This window comes from Gossypium raimondii, chromosome 3, assembly GCF_025698545.1.
Source record: "Gossypium raimondii isolate GPD5lz chromosome 3, ASM2569854v1, whole genome shotgun sequence".
Taxonomy (NCBI): domain Eukaryota; kingdom Viridiplantae; phylum Streptophyta; class Magnoliopsida; order Malvales; family Malvaceae; genus Gossypium; species Gossypium raimondii.
Window position 1 is genome coordinate 60210022 of NC_068567.1, and position 20888 is coordinate 60230909.

A 20888-nucleotide genomic window follows, 5' to 3' on the forward strand; every position below is an offset into this window, starting at 1 on the left:
GATGATTTAAGGATAAAATTAGAATAATTTAAAATTTAGGAGCTAATTTAGGATCAGGGTCATAATTTGAGATGTTTGGTATAATTAGCTATTAGAATAATGAATCCTTACATGGCTACCACACAAATTTTTTATAGACCACACAGAAAATTTGGTTAGGGGAATTTACAATAATAACCCCGTATTGATCTTGTTTCATTACAGAATCATGATGTCCAAATATATGTACACAGGAGAAATAAACTGGTCGAAAGTCCAACAGCATTGAAACAGCCACTCGCCACAATCCAACGACCCCAGTGTCCGTAAATTTTTGTCGGACACGTGGAGAAAAACGATTTACACAGAAGGAAACGGCACCGTTTCACAATTTTTTAATTCACAGATATAATAAAAAGGATAAATTTGGTTGTTTATTAAAATGAGGATCAAAATTCAAAAAGTAAATTACAAAATGCACGGAAAATCTTTTTCCTTTTACTTTTAACGATCCTTAGGTGTCATAAAAGGAATAAAAGAAAGAGAAAAAGGGCAATTTGGTCTATATTCGAAATATTGGTCCAATCAATCTTTATGATTTATAAGTTTTTCGATCTTCATGCAACTCATAATTGAGTTATGCGCCGAGAATAATTGAAACATCATGAGAACTAGCTTCGGCGGCTTTGACTAAAAGGCCCTTAACAATATTCATTAATTATTATAAATAACAAAATTCCCTCCTCTTTTCTACCATCATATCCCCACCGTTCATCATATAAATTATAAATAACATGAAAAAAATGACCAAAAAGAAAGTGGGTCCCCATTTTCATTAAGATGGAGGGAAAGGGGGAGAGGGGGGTTTATCTACGGTTGCTGTACATCCGGATCAGAGGACCGAAATCGCTTGGGTGGCGGCTCTTCTTGGCTGCTGCTAGAGCCGGGAATTTCGGAGCGCGTGTCACAACTGCCGCAAGCGGCCGCGTCGAGCACGCCGACTGGGCTTGGTGGCGCGGTTGACGGCTGCTCGACTCTTAACTCCTTGAATCGAGCAGATGGACATGTGTCGACGAGGTATTCCTCCATTAGTTGGTGACAGCTTCTCACCATTTCCTATCCCAAAGAAAAAGGAGAAAAATGAAAAGAAAAAAAAAGAGAAAAAGAAAAATCACCGCCAGATTTTATAAATTTTAACACAGCTTTCTATGCTTCTTTAATCTTCGAAATTCTCGCAAAGAAAAAAAGATATTTGCGAAATGACCCTTCAAGAAACGCAAAATTTACAAATAAACTTCAACAACATACTCTGTTTACACTCTCGTGAAAAAAAACGTCACGAGCCGGACATTCCAAACTGTCTCCGGTAGCACAAAGCAAGGCGGCGGCTGCCATCGTCGACGGCGCAAATCGGAGGAAATCAATTACTGTCAATACCAAAAACAAAAGTTTAACTAATTTCAATAAGAATCTTCTTTTTCTTTTGTAAAGATTAGAAGTATTACCACGGGTGGTGTTGAGAATGAGATCCGAAGAAGCAGCGATAATAGAAGAAAACGAATCGGATAATCGGGTCGAGCAAGAAGGGAGCTTAGAGATGAAGTAATGGAGATAATCAAAGGGAGTTACCGAACATAATCTCCAATTAAGAGCAGCCATTACACGAAGCTCCATTCTTTGGATGGTTTTAGGTTCGAAAACGAATCTGGGTTCGAATACTTGAAGGTCCAGTAACAATGGCACTTGGGGTTCTTCCATTTTCGCTGCCAATGATAAACACGCCACTGATAGAAGCTGAAACGGCCACCCATTTGCTTGCTATGGGACCAAATTGAAAAAAATTTAAAAAAAAAAAGTAAAGAATTTTGGAAGGAAATTTTTAAGTTGCAGAGTTTTGAAATACAAAGGAAACGGAGTTTCTTTTTTTCCTTTACCGGAAGTGAGTAAGAAGAGAGGTAACGATCGAAGTAGTTGACGGAGAGGAACGCCGTTACTGGACTGAAATGATAGTGTGCATGCACCTGTATTTGCCTCATGTTCATATCAACAATCAATAAATTTAAATTTGTTCCTACTATATGTTTTGTGTATATAAATGAGAAAAATGGTGGACCTTTAGCATCCAATTAATGGAGTCTTGACGGGATATAACGTCGACGGAACGGTCCTGGCAACGGCGGAGATAATCGGGTAAAGGCATATGATGGGATTCCGAGTCGATGAGTCTTGAAATGGCATTCTCATCGGGATTGGGATAATACTTGTCATGGTGGCCGGAAAACGGTTCGGGCTCCCAGGTTACCACTTCACCGGCGTCCTCACCGCAAGACAAACTAGCAGCGGAGACAGAGGAACTGTTCAAGGGAGTTGAGTGAGAGTGAGAGAGGGACATTTGGATGATGGTGATGATAAAGATGCGGCTGATGGACGGCCGCAACGGCATTTACTGGACGGATAGAAGCTTTGACGATTGCAGTGGCGATATCGACGACGGTGGCGATGGAGTGGAGGAGAGAGTCGGTAGTGGTGGTGGTATTTCGTCTGGTCATTTAGCTTTTGTGGTTTTTATGGGGAGTTTTGTTTCTTAGTTTTTTACATCTTCCTACTACTCAAAATCCTATCGTTTTTTCTAACAAAAAGTATAAAAAGACCATAAATGTGAATAAAAAAATAAGTTGAACTGTTTTTGTTTCTACGTAAGATAAATACAATTATTTATTTGTTTGTGTATCTAATAAATACAAATAACTGTAATGTTAGTAATTAATTTGTGAAAATTAAATCAAAATAATATTTTTTTCGAAACAAGCATAATGTTATTAAGGAAATTCCATAAGGAACACGAAATACAAAACCGTCAAGTGGCCCAATAAGACTCGAAATCATATTGAGATAACAACAGCCACGTCAGACTTAATGAAGAGAAGAGCAACTTGCCTAACAGAAAATAGTCACAAGCAACCAAACGCAAATGGTCATAACGGGAACAACATAAAATGAAAAAGCCTAAAAAGGATAGAACTAAACCCGACAAGAACTTAATCATACCCAAACACCAAAAACCAACAAAAGTCCTAAGTCCATAGTCTTCATCATCACCACTAAGAGAGGTGCAACACCCATTAGCAACTGTATGGCGACATCGAAGGCTAGAGATCACCCAACCACAAAAGTCTTTAGGTGGAATCATTTACCCAATAATTGCTTTGTAAAAGCAGAGCACTAGTGTCATGGGCTGCAGATCAAAGGCTGTAACTAATGCATGCAAAATAGCACATGGAGGTCAATTGATTAAACAAGGCTCATTCAACCCAATTGAACTGACCTGATTCGCAGAATATGTGGAGAAATCTATCTACTTGAAGCCTTGGTGACCCAATGAAACATTCCAGTAAATTAGAATTATCATGGTGAATATTGTAAATCTTAAAGGACAAGATTGTATAGTGTTTAAATCTCTTAGAGCTCTCATATTGTATATAGGCTTTAATCTTGATCGTCAATGTAATTTAAACTATATCGTTGGATCTGAGGAAGCTCAATTATAAATAGAGACCTTCCCCCTTATTTGTAATCATTCCATTTAGAGTTATCAAATATATTTGAGAGCATTTACTTAAACACCTTGTGTGCATTACTTGCTTGTGGCTTTTTCGGTTCTTTAATTGCTTCTTCGTTTAAGTGTTTTGCTTCCGCTAAATTTTATTACCTTAGAGAATTCTCACTTTTTGAGAGTTAGGTTGACTTAGGTGGATTTGAAGCTAAGTTTCTGTCTTAGGTTGCGCGGTTTGTGAGACTAAAGTTCTAACCCTATGACATTAAGGGGTGGTGAGGAACACCCGGAATAGAAGCTAAACATCCAGTCCTAAAGGAGCAATAATCTTGCAAAAAAAAACAGACAACTAAAACTTCTATATCTCGAGACAAACATTGGCATAAACCGAACCTTGGCACCACCGGGACATAGCCTACAAAAGAACTTAAAGAATAACATCGATAAAAACCACAAAAAAGAGCAAAAAAAAAAGAAGAAGAAGAAAGAAAAGGTGGAAATGGACATATGGTGGTCAGATTAGATTCAACCAAGTGCTGAAGGCAGAGGTTGATATGGATGGAAGGAGCCAACGGTACAGAAAAGGGGAAGAGGAAAAATAGGGGAAAAATGGAAAAGTAATGCTGAAATTTAAAGAAAAATAAAGAAAAAAGTTGTGGAAAGGAAAAGAGGAATGATAAGAAAAGTCGATGTGTAACGCCCTATACTTGACCCGATTATTGAGTCCATGCTATAGTGTGTCACATTCATTTTCGGAACAACGACGATTAATTCACAATTAAAATATACAATTTAATGATAAAATCAAACAATTATACAACCAACATGAAATACAATCATTCTTTGGCTTTGTACGAGCTTACGAAAGCTTTTAAGCTAAATCGAAATTGAAATAGGACTAAAATGAAAATTTTTAAAATTCAAGGTCGACGTCCCGACATAAGGGTGTTCCTTGTTGCGACGTGACATACTGACTTGGCCAACAGCCTCCTTGTCATGGAGACAAGGTTTCTCATCGTGTCGTGGCCTAGAATTCAACCCTCGTCGCGATGTCACACATTGACTATGCAATTTTTCATCCCAAAAACCTACAATCTCACCACAACCAATACATGGCCTAAATCCTATCCTATTTTTGACTAAATATACAGTGATTATGTACCTACCACATATCCTAATCACTACAATACATATTATCCATACCTATTTAAGTTATTACTGAAACATTTAACCACAATTTCCTAATATTAAATAATGACTTCAATCATCAATTAGGAGAAGTGAAACACATTAATTCTATAATCTAACATATTCATCAAGGATTCATACTTGCATACACCAAAATTTAAATGTCATTCACACAACATTACTTAAGTGAATGTTTAGCCATTTGTGAAATTCATATGACATTTTATGATCATTTTACTAAGTTGACATCCATTACAACCTAATTACTCCATATATATATATATATATATATATATATATATATATATATATATATATATATATATATCAACATTTATGAGCTAAGGTGAATTTAAGCATAATTTGGAAATCAAATAGACACCACCTGAGTACATGCCACCAACAAAAGAAAGAGGTACACAAACATTGTTGAGTTCGAGATCTTTGATTGGAAATTGTAGTTCTCACTCGAGATCTCGAATTGAACCTAACCTGTGCACAAAAAACAAATCGCACAATAAGTAATAAACTTAGTAGTAAACCTATAATTTACGATAATTTTAACAAGCTTATGCCAATGTACGCACTAAATTTAAATTCCATCCACTAATCAATCCTATACAATTTTCATACCAAATTATTCTTTTATCACATTACTTATACTTGTCATACCATTCCACAATATTTTTCCCAAATTACCTAATAATTTCATACCACATCTATACACATATTTATTCAAATTCATTACATCATTGTAACATATGCTTGATCACTTACATACAATAGTTATAAGCATAAACATTCAATTCCACTTCATTTTCTTTAGTAATTTCTAAATTTATTAGCTCAATTATTCGATTGACTCTAAGAGCTTGTTTTCAACTCATTTCACATATGGTCTTATTTTGCATACATGCTTTTAACCAACCTGCATCCCAATCTGGCACCTTAGTGCATCATCAGATAAACCGAAGGAAATATACTGGCACACGTATTGCATCATTGGACAAGCCAAAGCATTTATATTGGCACACACAATGCAGCATCAGATATACCGAAACAATTATATTGGCACACATAGTGAATCATCGAATAAACTGAAGGATAACCTGTACATTTAATAGATAACCAATTTCCAATTCCATTATAAGATCATTCCACATTCTATCAATGTCAATTTCATCCTTAATTCACCATTCCAATACCGTATATAACAAATCTCAACTCAATTTCATACTTTCATCAAATTACACTATTTTCATATCTATTCAATTTAGTCCTCTATCCCAATAATCAAACATATTCGTACCAATTTAATTTCAGCTAACAAATCTCAGCTTACCTCCATATATTACCATGTAAAACAATAGAAATGTGCAACAATTAAAGTGATTTGAATTTAGAAATACAAATCGGAAACTCTGAGTTATTCATCGACGACTTTAGCTTTTCCTTTCCCGTCGAGGAATTTGGGTCGAAATTAGCAATTTGTTGAAATAAAAGGTTGAGAATTGGCCATGGAGTTTTCTCCGCCAAGTTCTCTCAAGTTTGGTAGAGAAGATGATGTTTTCTTGCTATCCTCCGATTTCTAATGTATATACATATATTACTCCTTTTTTTTACTTTTTATAATATAATTAATTAAAATTTTATAATATATATATATATATATTTATAACATCCATATACCGTCCACTAATATTTCTAGGGTGGTAAATTTTCCATTTTAGTCATTAGTTTAATTGTTATATAAGTCCTCAACTCATTTTCTAATTAAAAATCTATAGCGATTGGGCTTTACAATTTAGTCCCTAAACCTTAATTAATTACTATTTCAGAAAAATTACCTATCCAAAATTTAATTCACCTATAATATAACTTCGTACTCGGTTTTCAAAAACGGGATCCTGAAATCGTATTCTTTTTACATCATTAACTTTCGGGTCGTTACATGATGGATGACCCCGACGTCAAAAGGCTCTCATTGAGTTTGCAAAATGAGAGAGAATAGAACAAGGGCTAGCAAAGAAAAGCTGTGAAAGATAATGTTGTTTTTTAAAGGCACAATGTCAAACTTAGCCCTTAACGTTACAATTTTTTTTTTTGTCAATTTCATCATTATTCTTTTTTAAAGTTAAATTTGGCCCTCAACCTTTTATAAAGAGACAATCTAACCACCAACCTTTGGAAATAGAGTCAAATTTCACCATCAATCTTTTGAAAAAGAGTCGAAATGATTATTTTACAGAAATACCGAATAAAATGTTATTTTTTTAAACATGATAGTTTACATGGCAATCCATATTTACTCTACTAATTTTTGAATTTTTATGAAAATTTTATAATTTGTTTATAATTTTGAATTTTTTATTTGTTGAATATGCTTTTAAATTTTTTGAATTATTTATTGACATGGCATATGAGACAAAAAGCATCATGTCAGCATGAAATGTATATGAACTGCCATGCAAGTTGCCATATCGATATTGTTAAAAATTAATGTTTTACTCACATTTTGTTATAGAAAAACAAATTGACTCTTTTTAAAAGGTTAGTGCTAAATTTAGCTAAAGAAAAGAATAAATGTCAAATTAACATAAAACATAAATGTTGAGGACTAAATTTATCTTTATGCCTTTTAAAATCAAAATTAAGTTTAATGCATACAATTATATTAGATCAATATTTTGATACCATGTGCAAGTTTATATTATAATTTTGATATTTTAGTTCTATGGAATGAATTATTATTTTTGAGGTTTTTCAAACTCACTTTTTATGTAATTTAATTAGTTAGAATATAATTCTAATATTTGGTATATTAAATTTTAATTATTTTTATTGGAATGTAATATTCTCTTTGAAATGTCTCTGGTTCTCGAAATTTAAGATTATCTTTAGTAATAGAATTGTTGGAATTTAAAATTATTTGACACATTATCAAATTTGTTATATGTTGTAACACCCCTCACCTGACCCAATCATCGAGTCCGAACTACATTATGCTACAATCGATAATGGAATAATTGCAAAACCCAACAATTTCAATCATTTAAATCATTCAGTACAATTTAAAAACTTTTCCCGAGTCTTATACGAACTTACCTAAGCTCTAAAGTTGATCTGGAATAAGGACCAAACTGTAAATAATTTAAAATGACGTCGCGACATGACTACCTCCACGTCGTAACGTCCCCAAACAGTATGTCACATCATGATGCCAAATCACTTAATGTCGAGATGTCACAAACTGTTAGCCGTCGCCGCGATGAAAGGAGTTCAACGTCGAGACGAAAAATTTATTTAATACAAAAATATACTAAACATTATAATATTCCCAACAATTCACATTTCATTGCCGTAATTAGGAAGCCAAAAAATCATATGCTAGAGATAATAGCAAAAAATTTACAAATTATAATTGCAGCCCAAATTTTATAAAACCACTTACCAAGCTAGATTTGGATTGAGATTCCAACTTATCAAAATTCATTTTACTATTAAAAAAACAAAATGTCAAAAAAATATTTTTAAATTTAAATTTAAATAAAAACATTAATTTTAATAAAATTAATTTGGACATAATGATAAATTCATCCCATAACTTTTATTCTTTTTCAATTTAGCTCAAATTATTATTAATTGATTACTTTGACGCATAATCTTTAAATTTTAGTTAAATTACATTTTTTAGATGAAAAAAGTTAACTGGACTGTTGAAATTTTAACTACAATCACATTACAGCTCATGTTACGGTTCAAGTATACTTCATTAAAATTCATAAAATTAATAAAATATTAAAAATTCAACCAATTTTTAAAAAGAAGTTGATGCAAGTTTTAGAAAAATTATGAATGTCAATAGTGAAATACAAGTACATTATTATGCAATTAAAATTTTAACATTTTGATTAATTTTTCTGTCCAATGCAAAACAAATTGACTAAAATTTAAATTTAAAAACTAATTTAAATGTGAGGGTTAAATTTATCTTTATTTCAATAATAATTCAAAATTAATTACAAATTATCTTCTCCAATTTTCAAATGTTTTCTTGTGAATCAATATTTTAACATAGACTAAAATATATGTAAGATATAAGTAAAAAAGAAAAATATTTAAAAGAATAAATAATTGAATAAACATAACACATATTTTGCAGATAAATCCTAAAAAATCACCACTATATTATAATATGAGTAAAAATATTACATAAACTTATTATTTTCATATAATGATTCATTTTATTCATATCAATCCTTTGACTCAGAGATATTCAAATGAAAGCAAACAAATTTTAACAGTTAGGATATGTATATCCACACATGGCAGCCATTTTTTTAAGCTCGATTCTGTCAAAAACCCGTCTATAATCTTCATCCTGATTGTACCCACAATAACATGGCTGTTGTTCCTTCATCTTGGTAGCGGCTTCTTATGAGAATTCAAGCATGGGTCGTACTCCAAAAGAGTTGCTACATAGCGCTGCCTCTGCCATGCGTGTTTTATTGGGAAACACCCCCACCACCACTAGCACCTTCGCACACGATACAACAATGGAGTCCCTCTTCATGTTATTTCCCTTTTTACCTTTTTTTTTTTTAATTTCCACACAAAGGGCTAATACTGGTGGTTATGAACAATTTATAGCAACTAGATTGGTAATTAGTGAGAGTTTCAGACCATACATGCGACTTTGTATTTGGATGTTAGGTTTACCAAATTCAATGTGAAAGTGCCCATTAACTTAAGGCCATTCATTAATAAAGGTAGACACTTTCAATCCTAATCTCTCGATGTTCATCCCTATATATGGAAGGATATAAAACCCGGAGTTATCTTCTTTTTTGTCATGTTAGCTTTAATTAAACAAAAATTAATCTTCAATGGTTCTTATTTGTTCAATTTCGAATATTATAAACACTAAATTACTACTTATCCTAAAGTTTATTAATAGAAATAGTTAACATTATTTGCTCACTTTCTAATAATACAAGTATTAAGTTGTCTGCTTTATTTTAGAGAAATTACATTGCTTTTGATATTATAGCGTGTTGATACTAACAACCAATAAGCCAATTTAACCGTGATAGGTGAAGATCCGATGTTAGGAAAGAAAGGAAAGGAGAAGGAGAAGGGAGAGTTGTTTTAGGGTTGTTGTGTAGGGTTTTTAAGGGAGAGAACTCGATCCCTGGTCTCTCGTGCTCTCTAGCTTATAGAAAGGGTTCATTCTTGTCTTGTAGTGCCACATAGCTGACAGTACGAAAGGCGGGTATGATTGTGCTATCAACTAGGTGTTAATGCTGTTATAGGTCAATTGTAATCATGAGATGTACTATGTGGTCCTACTCTGACATTCTCGTACTTGGGATGGTACAAGGTAGTTACATCTAAGTGGTCCTAACAAGATGTGCACAACGGACTGTCCTTAAGATGGCTACTTAAGAGTCCACAAGGGGTCACATACTACTCTCCACGGAAGGTTCACGAAGGGTTCCCCACAAGCTATTTGACAGCTTCCCACATGTTGCACTTTGGTAGGGGTATAACATGGTACATATCACTTAGATATTCAAATAGCAATCATTCGATCCTACAGATAAACTTATTATTTCTATATAATGATTCATTTTATCCATATCAATCATTCAATCTTATAGATATTCAAATGAAAGTAAACACTTTTTAACAGTTAGGATACATATATCTACTAGGGGTGTGCAAAATTCAGGTAAAACCGAAAAAATTCGGTTAACCGACCGAATTCGATTAATCGGTCGGTTAACCGAATTTTTTGGGCCGGGGGTCGGTTAGTTATTTTTTTATTTTTTGGTTAACGGTTAATTCGGTTCGAAACCGGTCAGTTAACCGATTTTTTTCAGTTTAACTGAAAAAATTAATAAATAAAATTATAATATATAAATAGGCTCACTATTCACCTAAACCCAATCCAAACCCAAGTATTCAACCCAAGCTAATTACCCAACCCAACCCAATCATAAAAATTATAAATAATTTAATAAATAAAAATAAAATTCTAAAACTAAAACTAAAACTAAAACTAAAGTCTACAAGTCTAAAAATAATTTAATTATGTAGGGATTCAATTCGGTTAATTCGGGTAATTCGGTTAATTCGGTTAATTTTTAACCAAAAATAAAAAACATATAATTTTGACCGAATTAACCAAAAAAATTTCGGTTCGGTTACTTTTTTTGAAAAAATTTCAGTTCGGTTAACGGTTAAAGATTTTGAAAGGTCAATTAATTCGGTTAATGTTATTTCGGGTCGGTTAACCAACCGATTAACCGAATGAACGCCCCTAATATCCACACTTGGAGCTTGATTCTGATAAAAACCAGTTTATTATCATCATCATCTTGCATGTACCTAAAATAACATGGTTGTTGTTCCTTCATCTTGGGGCAACAAGTAGTTGATGACAATGGTTTCATATGGGAATTCAAGCATTGGTTGTACTCCATAGGGGTTGTCACACTTCATTGACTCCGTCTTACGTGTTTCATTAAAAAACACCACCACTAGTAGCACCACTGCACATAATACAACAATGGAGAGCCTCTTCCTGTTCTTTCTTTCTTTTTTACACAAATGGGCTAATACCAATGATTATGACGAATTTATAACAATTGGATTGGTAATTGATGAGAGTTCTAGACCATACATGTGACTTTAGTAAAGGGATGTTAGGTTTACCAAATTAAAATTAATAATAGCCATTAAGTTATGGCTTATGTCACTCATTAAAGGTAGACACTTTCTGTCACACCCCGAAATATAGTTATACTAAAATAAATATGGTTAGGAGTAAAAACTAAGCAAGAATATGCTTCAGGCTTAATGATTAAAGTGCTAATATTTCCCCCAATGACCCAATTTTGAGCCACTCCTTCCCCTTTTTATTTTGTAATTTCGTCAAATACGCCCCAAAACACATATATACGATTAAATGCTTAAAATAAATAATAAATGAGCAACAGGCTCAATGGTAAGGTGTTATCCTCCTTAGAAGCCAAGGTTTGAACCCCCTCTTTCCTATCTTTCATTTATTCAACAATTTTAGCAAGGCTAGGGGAAATTTGTAAATTGCAGCTCCTTGCTCCTAATTTGGGTAAATTGCATGTAACGTCCCTAGGTTTTATAAACCCTAAGAATTTAACCAATTCTTTCCTAATTAGAATTCACAACTTGCCCCTTTTCAAAATTCCAATAGAATTAGAATTCCACAATTTTTTTCTCTTATTTTCCTAATTAGATTTTTATATTGCCCACTTTCAAATCCTAATAGAATTTACTCTCCATCTTTCTATTTATTCTTTTTTTCTTTTCTTTCCATTTTCTTTACATCATATTTTCATCTTAATTGGTGGTAATAATTTTGCTTTCCCAAACCAAATCATCTTCCATTCAATCGTTCTTTCTAACAGTTTTGTAATTACGATCAATAGCATCCCTACCTTTGCCAAAAATCAGTAAGTACATCTCATTTCTGATGTTTAGATCTCAAATTTTTGTAATATTACTATATGGCGCTAATCTTACGTCCGATTAAACAAACTTTGATAATCTTGCCAAATCTTTGCAAATCTTGCTTAGATCTTGATACCAATCATTAATTGTGTGTATTATCCATCGAAGGATCGGATCTAGGTGAATCAGATCAAAGTTGATCATGAGGAACGTCAATCGAACTGTGGTGAAAAGGTGTGTGTTATTTACCAAGTGAATCAGGACAAATCGTGTCTAGGATTAGGACCACACAGTCTCCCACACAAGCGTGTAGACCAAAAGACAATGTGCCTCTGTTACAGTAGGGTACTTCGTTTCTCACACAACTAAGAACCTTCCACACAGCTTGCCACACGGTCGTGTCTCCCCTATAGGTTTAATTTTGCAATTGCCACACGGCCTGGTCACACGAGTGTGTAACACTTCCACACGACCACGAGACCCCCACACAACCCCTATTTTACATATTTTACAATTTTTCCCAGAAATTTATGTTATGCGCAGTTTAGTCCTTATATATTTCGTGAATTATTTTTAGAGCTTTTATATTCTCAATTAAATCCCTAATATTGTGTTAATTTTGGAACCAGTGATTTAATGCCTAAAGTGTTATTGTTACATCGCATGATATGTGAATGCTATATGCTTTCTGTTAAAGTGAAATTGATAAATTGTTAGTGATAATATTGTTACCGCTCTACAAAGGACATGATAAGCATGTCTACTGTTAATGATGAATTGAGATCATGTTAAACTTGTCTACTGTTAATGATGAATTGATTACATGTTACACATGTCTACTGCTAGTGTTGAATTGTTCCATTACAAAGGATGACATATTGCATTGCATGGGTTGAGACGATATGTACGGAGAAAGATTGGCAATTTATCTGCAAATTTTGTTTTCAATCCACAACCTAGTGGCAGATTTTATCTATGAATTTTGTTGTGCATCCACAACCCAGTGGCAGATTTTATCTACGAATTTTGTTGTGTATCCACAGTCCAGTGGCAAATTTTATCTGCAAAATTTTGTTGTGCATCTACAGCCCAATACCAGTTTATCTGCAAACTAGTAGTGGTTAAACCACAACCCGGTGTATAAAGATGTTTGAGTTCAGGGGAACGTCCAGTGAGGTGTGTAGCGGAGTTGGGTGGGATCTACTTTCTGATAAATTGAAGTTGCATTGCATTCATATGCATTTACACATGGCTGTGAATACAATGATATTATATTGATGAGTTGATCTAAAATACAAATATTCTGAATTACTATTTAATTGTGATTTATTTTATGAGTCATTTTTTTGTATGATTTCTCTATCGTTTGTACTGATTTTCTTGTGATTGGACTCACATTGAGCTTCATAAGCTCACTCCACTTTTTATTTTCTTATCTACAGATAACCTACCAGATTAAGACTTTGACTCCGTGACGAATTGTTTTCTTATAAAAAAGTATTTTAAATTCATTAATTGCAATTTTTACTTTTCAAAGACGATATTATTTCATTAGAATTGTGGCATGAGACTTAGGTTTTGGGTTTGTCCAGCATGCATGACAATTTATTTTGCTTTAGGTTATTGAATTATGGTTTATTAATTAATCACGCATAAAAATATGGTTTCCATCAAACTCATGTTAAATATTACTTTTTCCATTGCATAGTTATGTAAATAATATTTAAAAATATATAATAATTGAAATCGACATTTTAATAAGTAAACCTTAAACTCCATTGTTTTGAGGGAAAAAAATTTCTTCTAGTAAAATGAAAGACATCACACTAAGTTTTTCCCTTTAAAATAAACAAATATTACAACTGTTTTTAAACTCTGATAGTTATGTCTGCCATTTCAATGGTCAATGTAATCTTTAAAATTTGGGTCTAATGTCTAAATCAAGTTTAAGGTATTACACTTTCAATATCAATCTTTTGATGTTCATCTTTATATATATAATGGAAGGATATCAAGCCCAGAGTTTTCTAGTTTTTCATAGTTGCATTTATCTTCTTTTCTTTTGTTATGTTAGCTTTAATTAAACAAAATTGTTAATTTTACTTCAATTGTTCTTATTTGACTAAATTGTTATTTATCCTAGAGTTTATTAATAGAAATAGTTAATATTATTTGTGTAATAACCCAAATTTTCCCGGCCCAAATTAAATAATAAATACAAAAAAATAATAAAAATAATAGTCCAATTTTTAGTGTCCATTTACAAGCAACGGGCTCAATGGCCCAAATCCATTACCCAAAATACAGTCCTAAGCCCGATTAGCCTAAACAGCTTTAACCCAAACCCAAAACCAAGCCCAAATACTCGCAGCCCAAAACAGAGAAAATCAACAGCAAACCCTAGAGACCAAACCCTAAACTCAGCCGACGCTCCTGCCTTCAGCACGCATTGAGCCTCCGCGCCACGTCACCGTACGGCTCCGTACACCAGCTGGCCTCCGTACCTGCAAAGAAGACGAAAACAAGACAGCAAAACAACAACAACAATAGGCCAGCAGATATAAAAAACGGAAGAAATAATAGAAAAAAAAGAGAGGAAAAAACCATTTTTGTAATATTCGGCAATATAAAAGGCCGATTGATTCATTCTTGTAAGGTTATGCACACAGACACGAAATCAATACAAAAGATCAAAAGTTTCTTGAAGGTTTTTTTCTGCTTTTTTCTTTTCTGTTCCATCGATGCATGGTTATTACTATTGATTTTTGTAAATAGAGAGAAAAAGGGAAAGGATTCACCTTAGCGTAGCGCCGATTGAAACCTTGCTCGCTTCGTCGCAATCGAAGCTTGGGCTAAAGCTGCGAGGCCAGATATTGGCGAAGCTTTCGGCGATCTGCGAAATGGGTTTCAAAACCGTAACAGAGGAAAATGGGCGGGTCTCTTCTGTTTTTTGGGAAAATAGGGCTGAAGTGAGTTTTACTTTATTTGTTTTGTTTAAATAAACATGCAAAATGACACCATTGGGGCCTTTCTTAGTGGCCTCAAAACGATGTCGTATTAGCCGAGATCCGATGATCCAACCCGATTCAGGGAAGAGGATCCGCGCCTTTTTGTTCGTGGTTTATTTGCGTTTAGAGTCCTTTCACGTTTTGCTTAGTTTCAATCAGATTTCTTTCCATTTTCCTTAATTTGTACCGCCTATTTAATTCTGTATTCATTTAGATCCAAGTTCAAATGGTGCCGTTTTTGTTATTGTTTGGGATTATTTCGAAGTTTGTGTTTAATTGCGGATTTAGTCCTTCAATTTTGGAAACAGGTTTTAATTAAATACTGATTTTTTTTAAATTCAATGTTTTTTTAAATTATGATTAATTCTATTTTCATGTATTATAATATCTAATATTCTTTATAATATTTATTTTTGATAGTATTTTAAATTATTATTATATTATTTTAAAATGTAATAAAGTTATTATTTTAGGTTGTATTTTGTATTTTAAATTTATTATATACTAATATTTTAAAACTACTGTATGTTTATTAAAAATTTTATTGTTATTTTAATTATTAATATTATTTTAACATTGACTTAATATTTTTAAACTTATTATTAATATGATTTCTAAAATATAATACTTTATTCTTACTAATTATTATCAATATGTTTTAAATTCATTGACATCGATTTTAAATTCTTTACATATACTCATTTTTAAATTTGATACATTATTATTTATTTTATCACCCTAATATATTTTTAGAATTTGATATATCACTTTATATTTCTCAATAATGTATTTTAGAATATAGTCCCAAATTTTATTTTCACCATGATATCTCGTGATTATTATATTTATATATATAGTTTATATGGAATTATTTTAATGCAAGTACATGTGTATAAAATGCATCATAACTTGTAATTTACAAAATTTTATTTTTGTTTTCAAATTTTTATTCATTTCGATTATTTTAAGTGGTTTACTTGTGATTAAATTATCTTTATATTAATTATTTTCATCTCGTTATTTGTAAGATTGATTATTAGTTTATTTGATTATCAATGTTGATGTATTATATGTTTGGTTGCTCCAAATTGTAAATTTAGCTTGCTATTCACCATTTGATTTGTATATTGATATTTTATTATATTGTTTGTAAAAATTGCATTTCATTAAAGCATTATAATTGTTTTATTTCAAAATTCCTACAAAGCTTGGTGTTTAAAAAGTCTCGAGAGGATTGTGCCCTAACTTACTGGGCTTCAATTCTCCTTTTTGATTTTAAATAGCCGAATACCCCTTTTTCAATTTGAACATAGAAATTCCAAAATAAAAGCTCATTCTCGGGAATTTGATGCGTTGTGTCCTAACATATTGGATATGACATATTGCTCTCGAGACGAGGATTTTTCTAACAAATAAAAATAAAGGCAATATTCGATATTTAGGAATTTTGTGAAATCGAACCCTAACTTACTGGGTTTTGATTTTCTTCATTCGACCCAAGTCGGATATCCTTCTCAAATGCATAGATTTTTAAAAATCAAAAGATAAACTTAATTTCGAGGATTTGAAATGTTACACTCTAACTTATTGAGCGTGTCAATTTATTTCCTTGAAATAAGTGAGTCTCATCATCCAATTTATTTTATTCAAATTTTCTTTTCCAAGGATCGCATTTTAAAATCTTTTCAAATTTTCGACATTAAGACATTAAACAATTGATTCGGTACCAATTTTGGGCGTTACGAGGGTGCTAACCCTTCCTCGTGTGTAACCGACTCCCGAACTTGTTTTCTCAAAATTCGCAGACCTAAAATTATTTTCAAGGTGATCCGATCACACCACAATAAAAGATCGGTGGCGACTCCCATCTCCATTTTCAAAATCGATACCCATTTTTCAAATTGCAAAAAAATGGTTTCGACAATTTACTCGGTTTCTAATAGTACAAAAATTAAATTGCATATTTTATTTTAGAGAGATTAAATTGGCTAATATAGATGTCATACATCTTTATTAAAATTTAGTTGATAATATTATTAAAAGAGCTCTGTTAAATTGAATATATGACATTTTAATTTCCAGTTGTGTCCTTTCCTTTTTCTATTTATTTCTATGATCAATGATCATAAAGGACCCCTTTACCATTCTGTATAAGTAGGCTATTCTATTTGTACATATATGGAAGAGGAGCGCATTCAATCTTTGTTTGTCTATTAGTTTGGTTTCTTTTCATCGCGGGATAGAGCAGTTTGGTAGCTGGCAAGGCTCATAATCTTGAGGTCATGTTTGTACGTTACATTTTTTGACAAAAAAAGTTTAGACTTGTCCCTATTAACTAGTCATTTTTTCTACCTCTAATTGATAACACAATTCAATTTTAAATTGATATAATTAATATTATTATTAATTGGACTTTAACTTTTAATTAGAAAAATAAACTAAATTCTTGAAATTAAAAGAAAATGGACCAATTTCAAAAATGAAAGAAATAAAATATATTTATTTTTAATCTTTTTCATTTATCTATAGAGTCATATTTTAAAACTTATATTCAAGAATAAAATGTACAAATACTTCAAAAAAAAATCAAATAACATGGATTTCAAAATTAAGAAAATTATTTGGACTATTGAGTAAAATAATAGATAAATTTCTGTTTCATTTAATTATTCATTTATTCATATTAGTCCTTGAAGAAGGAAATGCTCTAATGAAGCAACATTTTAACACTTAGGAGGATATGCAACTCCACACGAGCTAGCTACCTTTGGAATGTTGGGATTGTTCATATACTGTTTAAGAGTTGGGTCCTTAATGTAACCACAAAAGCATGGCTGCTGTTCCTTCAACTTACTGCAACAAGCGGCTGAAGGAGGCTGCGACGGCATCATGATCGCCGCTAAGCATGGACTGAGCTCGATGGGGTTACATGTCACTGCCTCCACCATGCATGTTTCACCCGAAAACACCACCACCGCTAGTGCCACCACACACAAGATAACAAAGGAAATCCTCTTGATCATATTCTTTATTCTTTTTCCTACACAAAAAGAGCTATAATACTTGTGGTTACAAACAAATTTGGTGCCTCTTTTTTGCCTCAACTTTGACATAATTTATAGTAGTTGGATTGATAATTGCTTAGAGACATAAACCATGATTTAAGGGTGTCAAACTATCATGACTCTTTTTATTTTTTGGTGATTTAATACATATAAAATAATGTAATAAATATAATATATTTAAATATGATATACCTGAATTGTATTTTGGTCATTCTACTAAAAATAGATAAATTGGTCCTGCATGTTAGATGAATTATCGGAATCAACATGATAACAAATTTAACCTTCGATTTACTATTTTCTGAAGTTTTTTAGTTATAATTTGTTTCACTTGTTTTTCTTCCATTTTCATCATTGTCTTTACATAAATATCAAAATTCATCTTTTCATAGAGCTAATATTGTTTCATTACATTTATCCTATGAAAAAAACAGGAAAGACAAAGCGGTGTTTAAATTTTTGACAAATTTTCCGATGAGATTTTCACCATAAAAATATCCACTCGAAGGTTTGTTTTTAATCTTATTCTAATGTTGATCTCTAAACATGCTGACCAAGCCGATATAATATTATTTATTCTTTATTATTTATTGCATCTAATATTTTAAATGCTATGTGCAATCCTATTCGCCTCTCTCGAGATATATTAGATCACTACCCTCTATTTTCTTTGACACAATTCAGTAATAATTCCTATAGCTAAATTTCTATTCAATTGGCGTTGAAATAATGAAATCTACCAGCAAGAACAATAGAACCTTAAACCAACATTATCTCAACTCAATCATCGAGCCATTAACAATAAGTCGTTACCTAATATAAAAATTAAAAATGGGTATAATATTGATAAAATATTAACCAAGAATTTTAAACTCCTAAAATAAAATGTTCATATATATAACATATTCCATTTGAATCGGTTTTCTCAATTTCATAATAAAGGGCTATATTTATTATTATGCCTTATATAAATAAATATTTTAACGACACAATTTTAACAAATGAATTGTTTTGCTTTTTCATTTAAAGCACAAGAAGCATTTTGCTCGTTTTTCAGTAGAACGACTATAATATAATCTAAGTTATAGTACAAGAACTGTCATAGTACTTTTACCAATATGTTTAATCTAATATCATATTATAGCATATCCACGATGTGGATGAAAAAATGTATCTAATAAGAAACTAATGAGATTTTGGTTAATATGAAAAGTTGATGCTTTGAGGATAATAATGTGTGTCGCTATGCTTTTATTTGTAGAAATTTAGTCATTTTATTTTTGGATTTTAAAATTTAAATTTAATTATTAATTTTGTTAATTTTTATTTAATTTGTTGACGTGACATGTTAAAATTTAAAAAAGAACTCATTCGGTAGTCATGTAGTTAAAAAAAATGACGGAATGAATTGGACTTGAATTTTGAAATATAAAAAGTAAAATAATTAAATTCCTAAAAAATAGTATAAGGACTACATTCCAAATTTCGAAGAGTACATGGACTTGTGGCATATTTTAACCAAAAGTAAATTTAAATCCAATAGATTTCAACATCACTGTTTCTCCTCTGTTTGAACTTTGAATCATTTTGCAGATTTTTTTCCCACAAATGTAAACACCAATCAAAATAACAAATGTAAATACTAAAAAGGGTGAAGAGTATATTAAAATTATTTGGACAATGAGTAAAATATTAGATAAATTTCCATTTAATTTATTAATTTATTCATACTAGTCCTTGAGCGAGAATGCTCTAATGAAAGCAACATTTTAACACTTAGGAGGATATGCATGTGCAACTCCACAAGAGCTAGCCACCTTTGGAATATTGGGATTGTCGATGAAGGGCTTAGCACCTGGGTCCTTAAGGTAGCCACAAAAGCATGGTAGCTGTTCCTTCACCTTTCTGCAACAAGCGGCGGATGGAGGCTTTGGCGGTGTTGAGATTGCCGGCAAGCATGGGATGAGCTCGATGGGGCTGCATGTCACTGCTTCCACCGTGCGTGTTTCACCTGAAAACAACGCCACCGCACACAAGATCATGACAAAGGAAACCCTCTTCATATTCTTTTCTTCTTCCTACAAACACAAAAAAAGTTAATACATGTGATTATAAACAATTTGGTGCCTTTTTTCTGCATGAACTTGGACATAATTTATAGTAGTTGGGCTGATAACTGCTTATATTTAGACCATGATTTAAGGTTGTCAAATTATCATGACTTTTTTTAAGTTGGTAATTATGTTTATTTTGATATATATATATATATATAGTATTTAAACTTGACAATTAGATTCATTTTTGTCTTTCAACGTGAAAAATATAAAAAGTTGGATGACGTAGAACTTTGAGATTGTGTCATATCTTCACTTGAAAATTAAAAAATTTATATAAATTTACCAGTGATGACGTGGTACAATATAAAAGTGTCAAATATACATTGTTCTAATAATCTAACCAATGATTGAACTTGTCAGACCATTAGTTCTCAATCCAATTAGTTTGATCGGTTCAACTTCTAGATCAACAATAATTAAATAAATAACTAAAATTCATAAAAATTAAAAAAAAAAGTATAAAATTGATTCAACTTGTTCAACTATT

At 31.8% G+C, this 20888-nt stretch overlaps 2 protein-coding genes across 3 annotated transcripts; both read right to left on the reverse strand.

Moving 5' to 3' along the window:
• Positions 1 to 664: 664 nt before the first annotated feature.
• Positions 665 to 2605, reverse strand: LOC105795165 (cyclin-D1-1). 2 transcript variants are annotated; one of them, XM_052628667.1, is made up of 5 exons: positions 2093 to 2605; positions 1914 to 2000; positions 1485 to 1797; positions 1288 to 1367; positions 665 to 1095 (listed from the first exon to the last, which is right to left on the reverse strand). In XM_052628667.1, the coding sequence occupies exons 1-5, from the start codon at positions 2420 to 2422 to the stop codon at positions 850 to 852; spliced, it is 1056 nt and encodes a 351-aa protein (XP_052484627.1). In that variant the 5' UTR covers positions 2423 to 2605; the 3' UTR covers positions 665 to 849. The 2 variants fall into 2 exon arrangements, with proteins under 2 accessions (XP_052484627.1, XP_012480123.1); XM_012624669.2 differs by having other exon boundaries at positions 1288 to 1406; positions 2093 to 2604.
• Positions 2606 to 19839: 17234 nt separating this feature from the next.
• LOC105796031 (non-specific lipid-transfer protein 2) lies at positions 19840 to 20448 on the reverse strand. The gene has a single exon (XM_012625675.2). It carries the CDS (start codon positions 20345 to 20347, stop codon positions 20054 to 20056), a length of 294 nt encoding a protein of 97 aa, XP_012481129.1. The 5' UTR covers positions 20348 to 20448; the 3' UTR covers positions 19840 to 20053.
• Between the last annotated feature and the right edge of the window lie 440 nt (positions 20449 to 20888).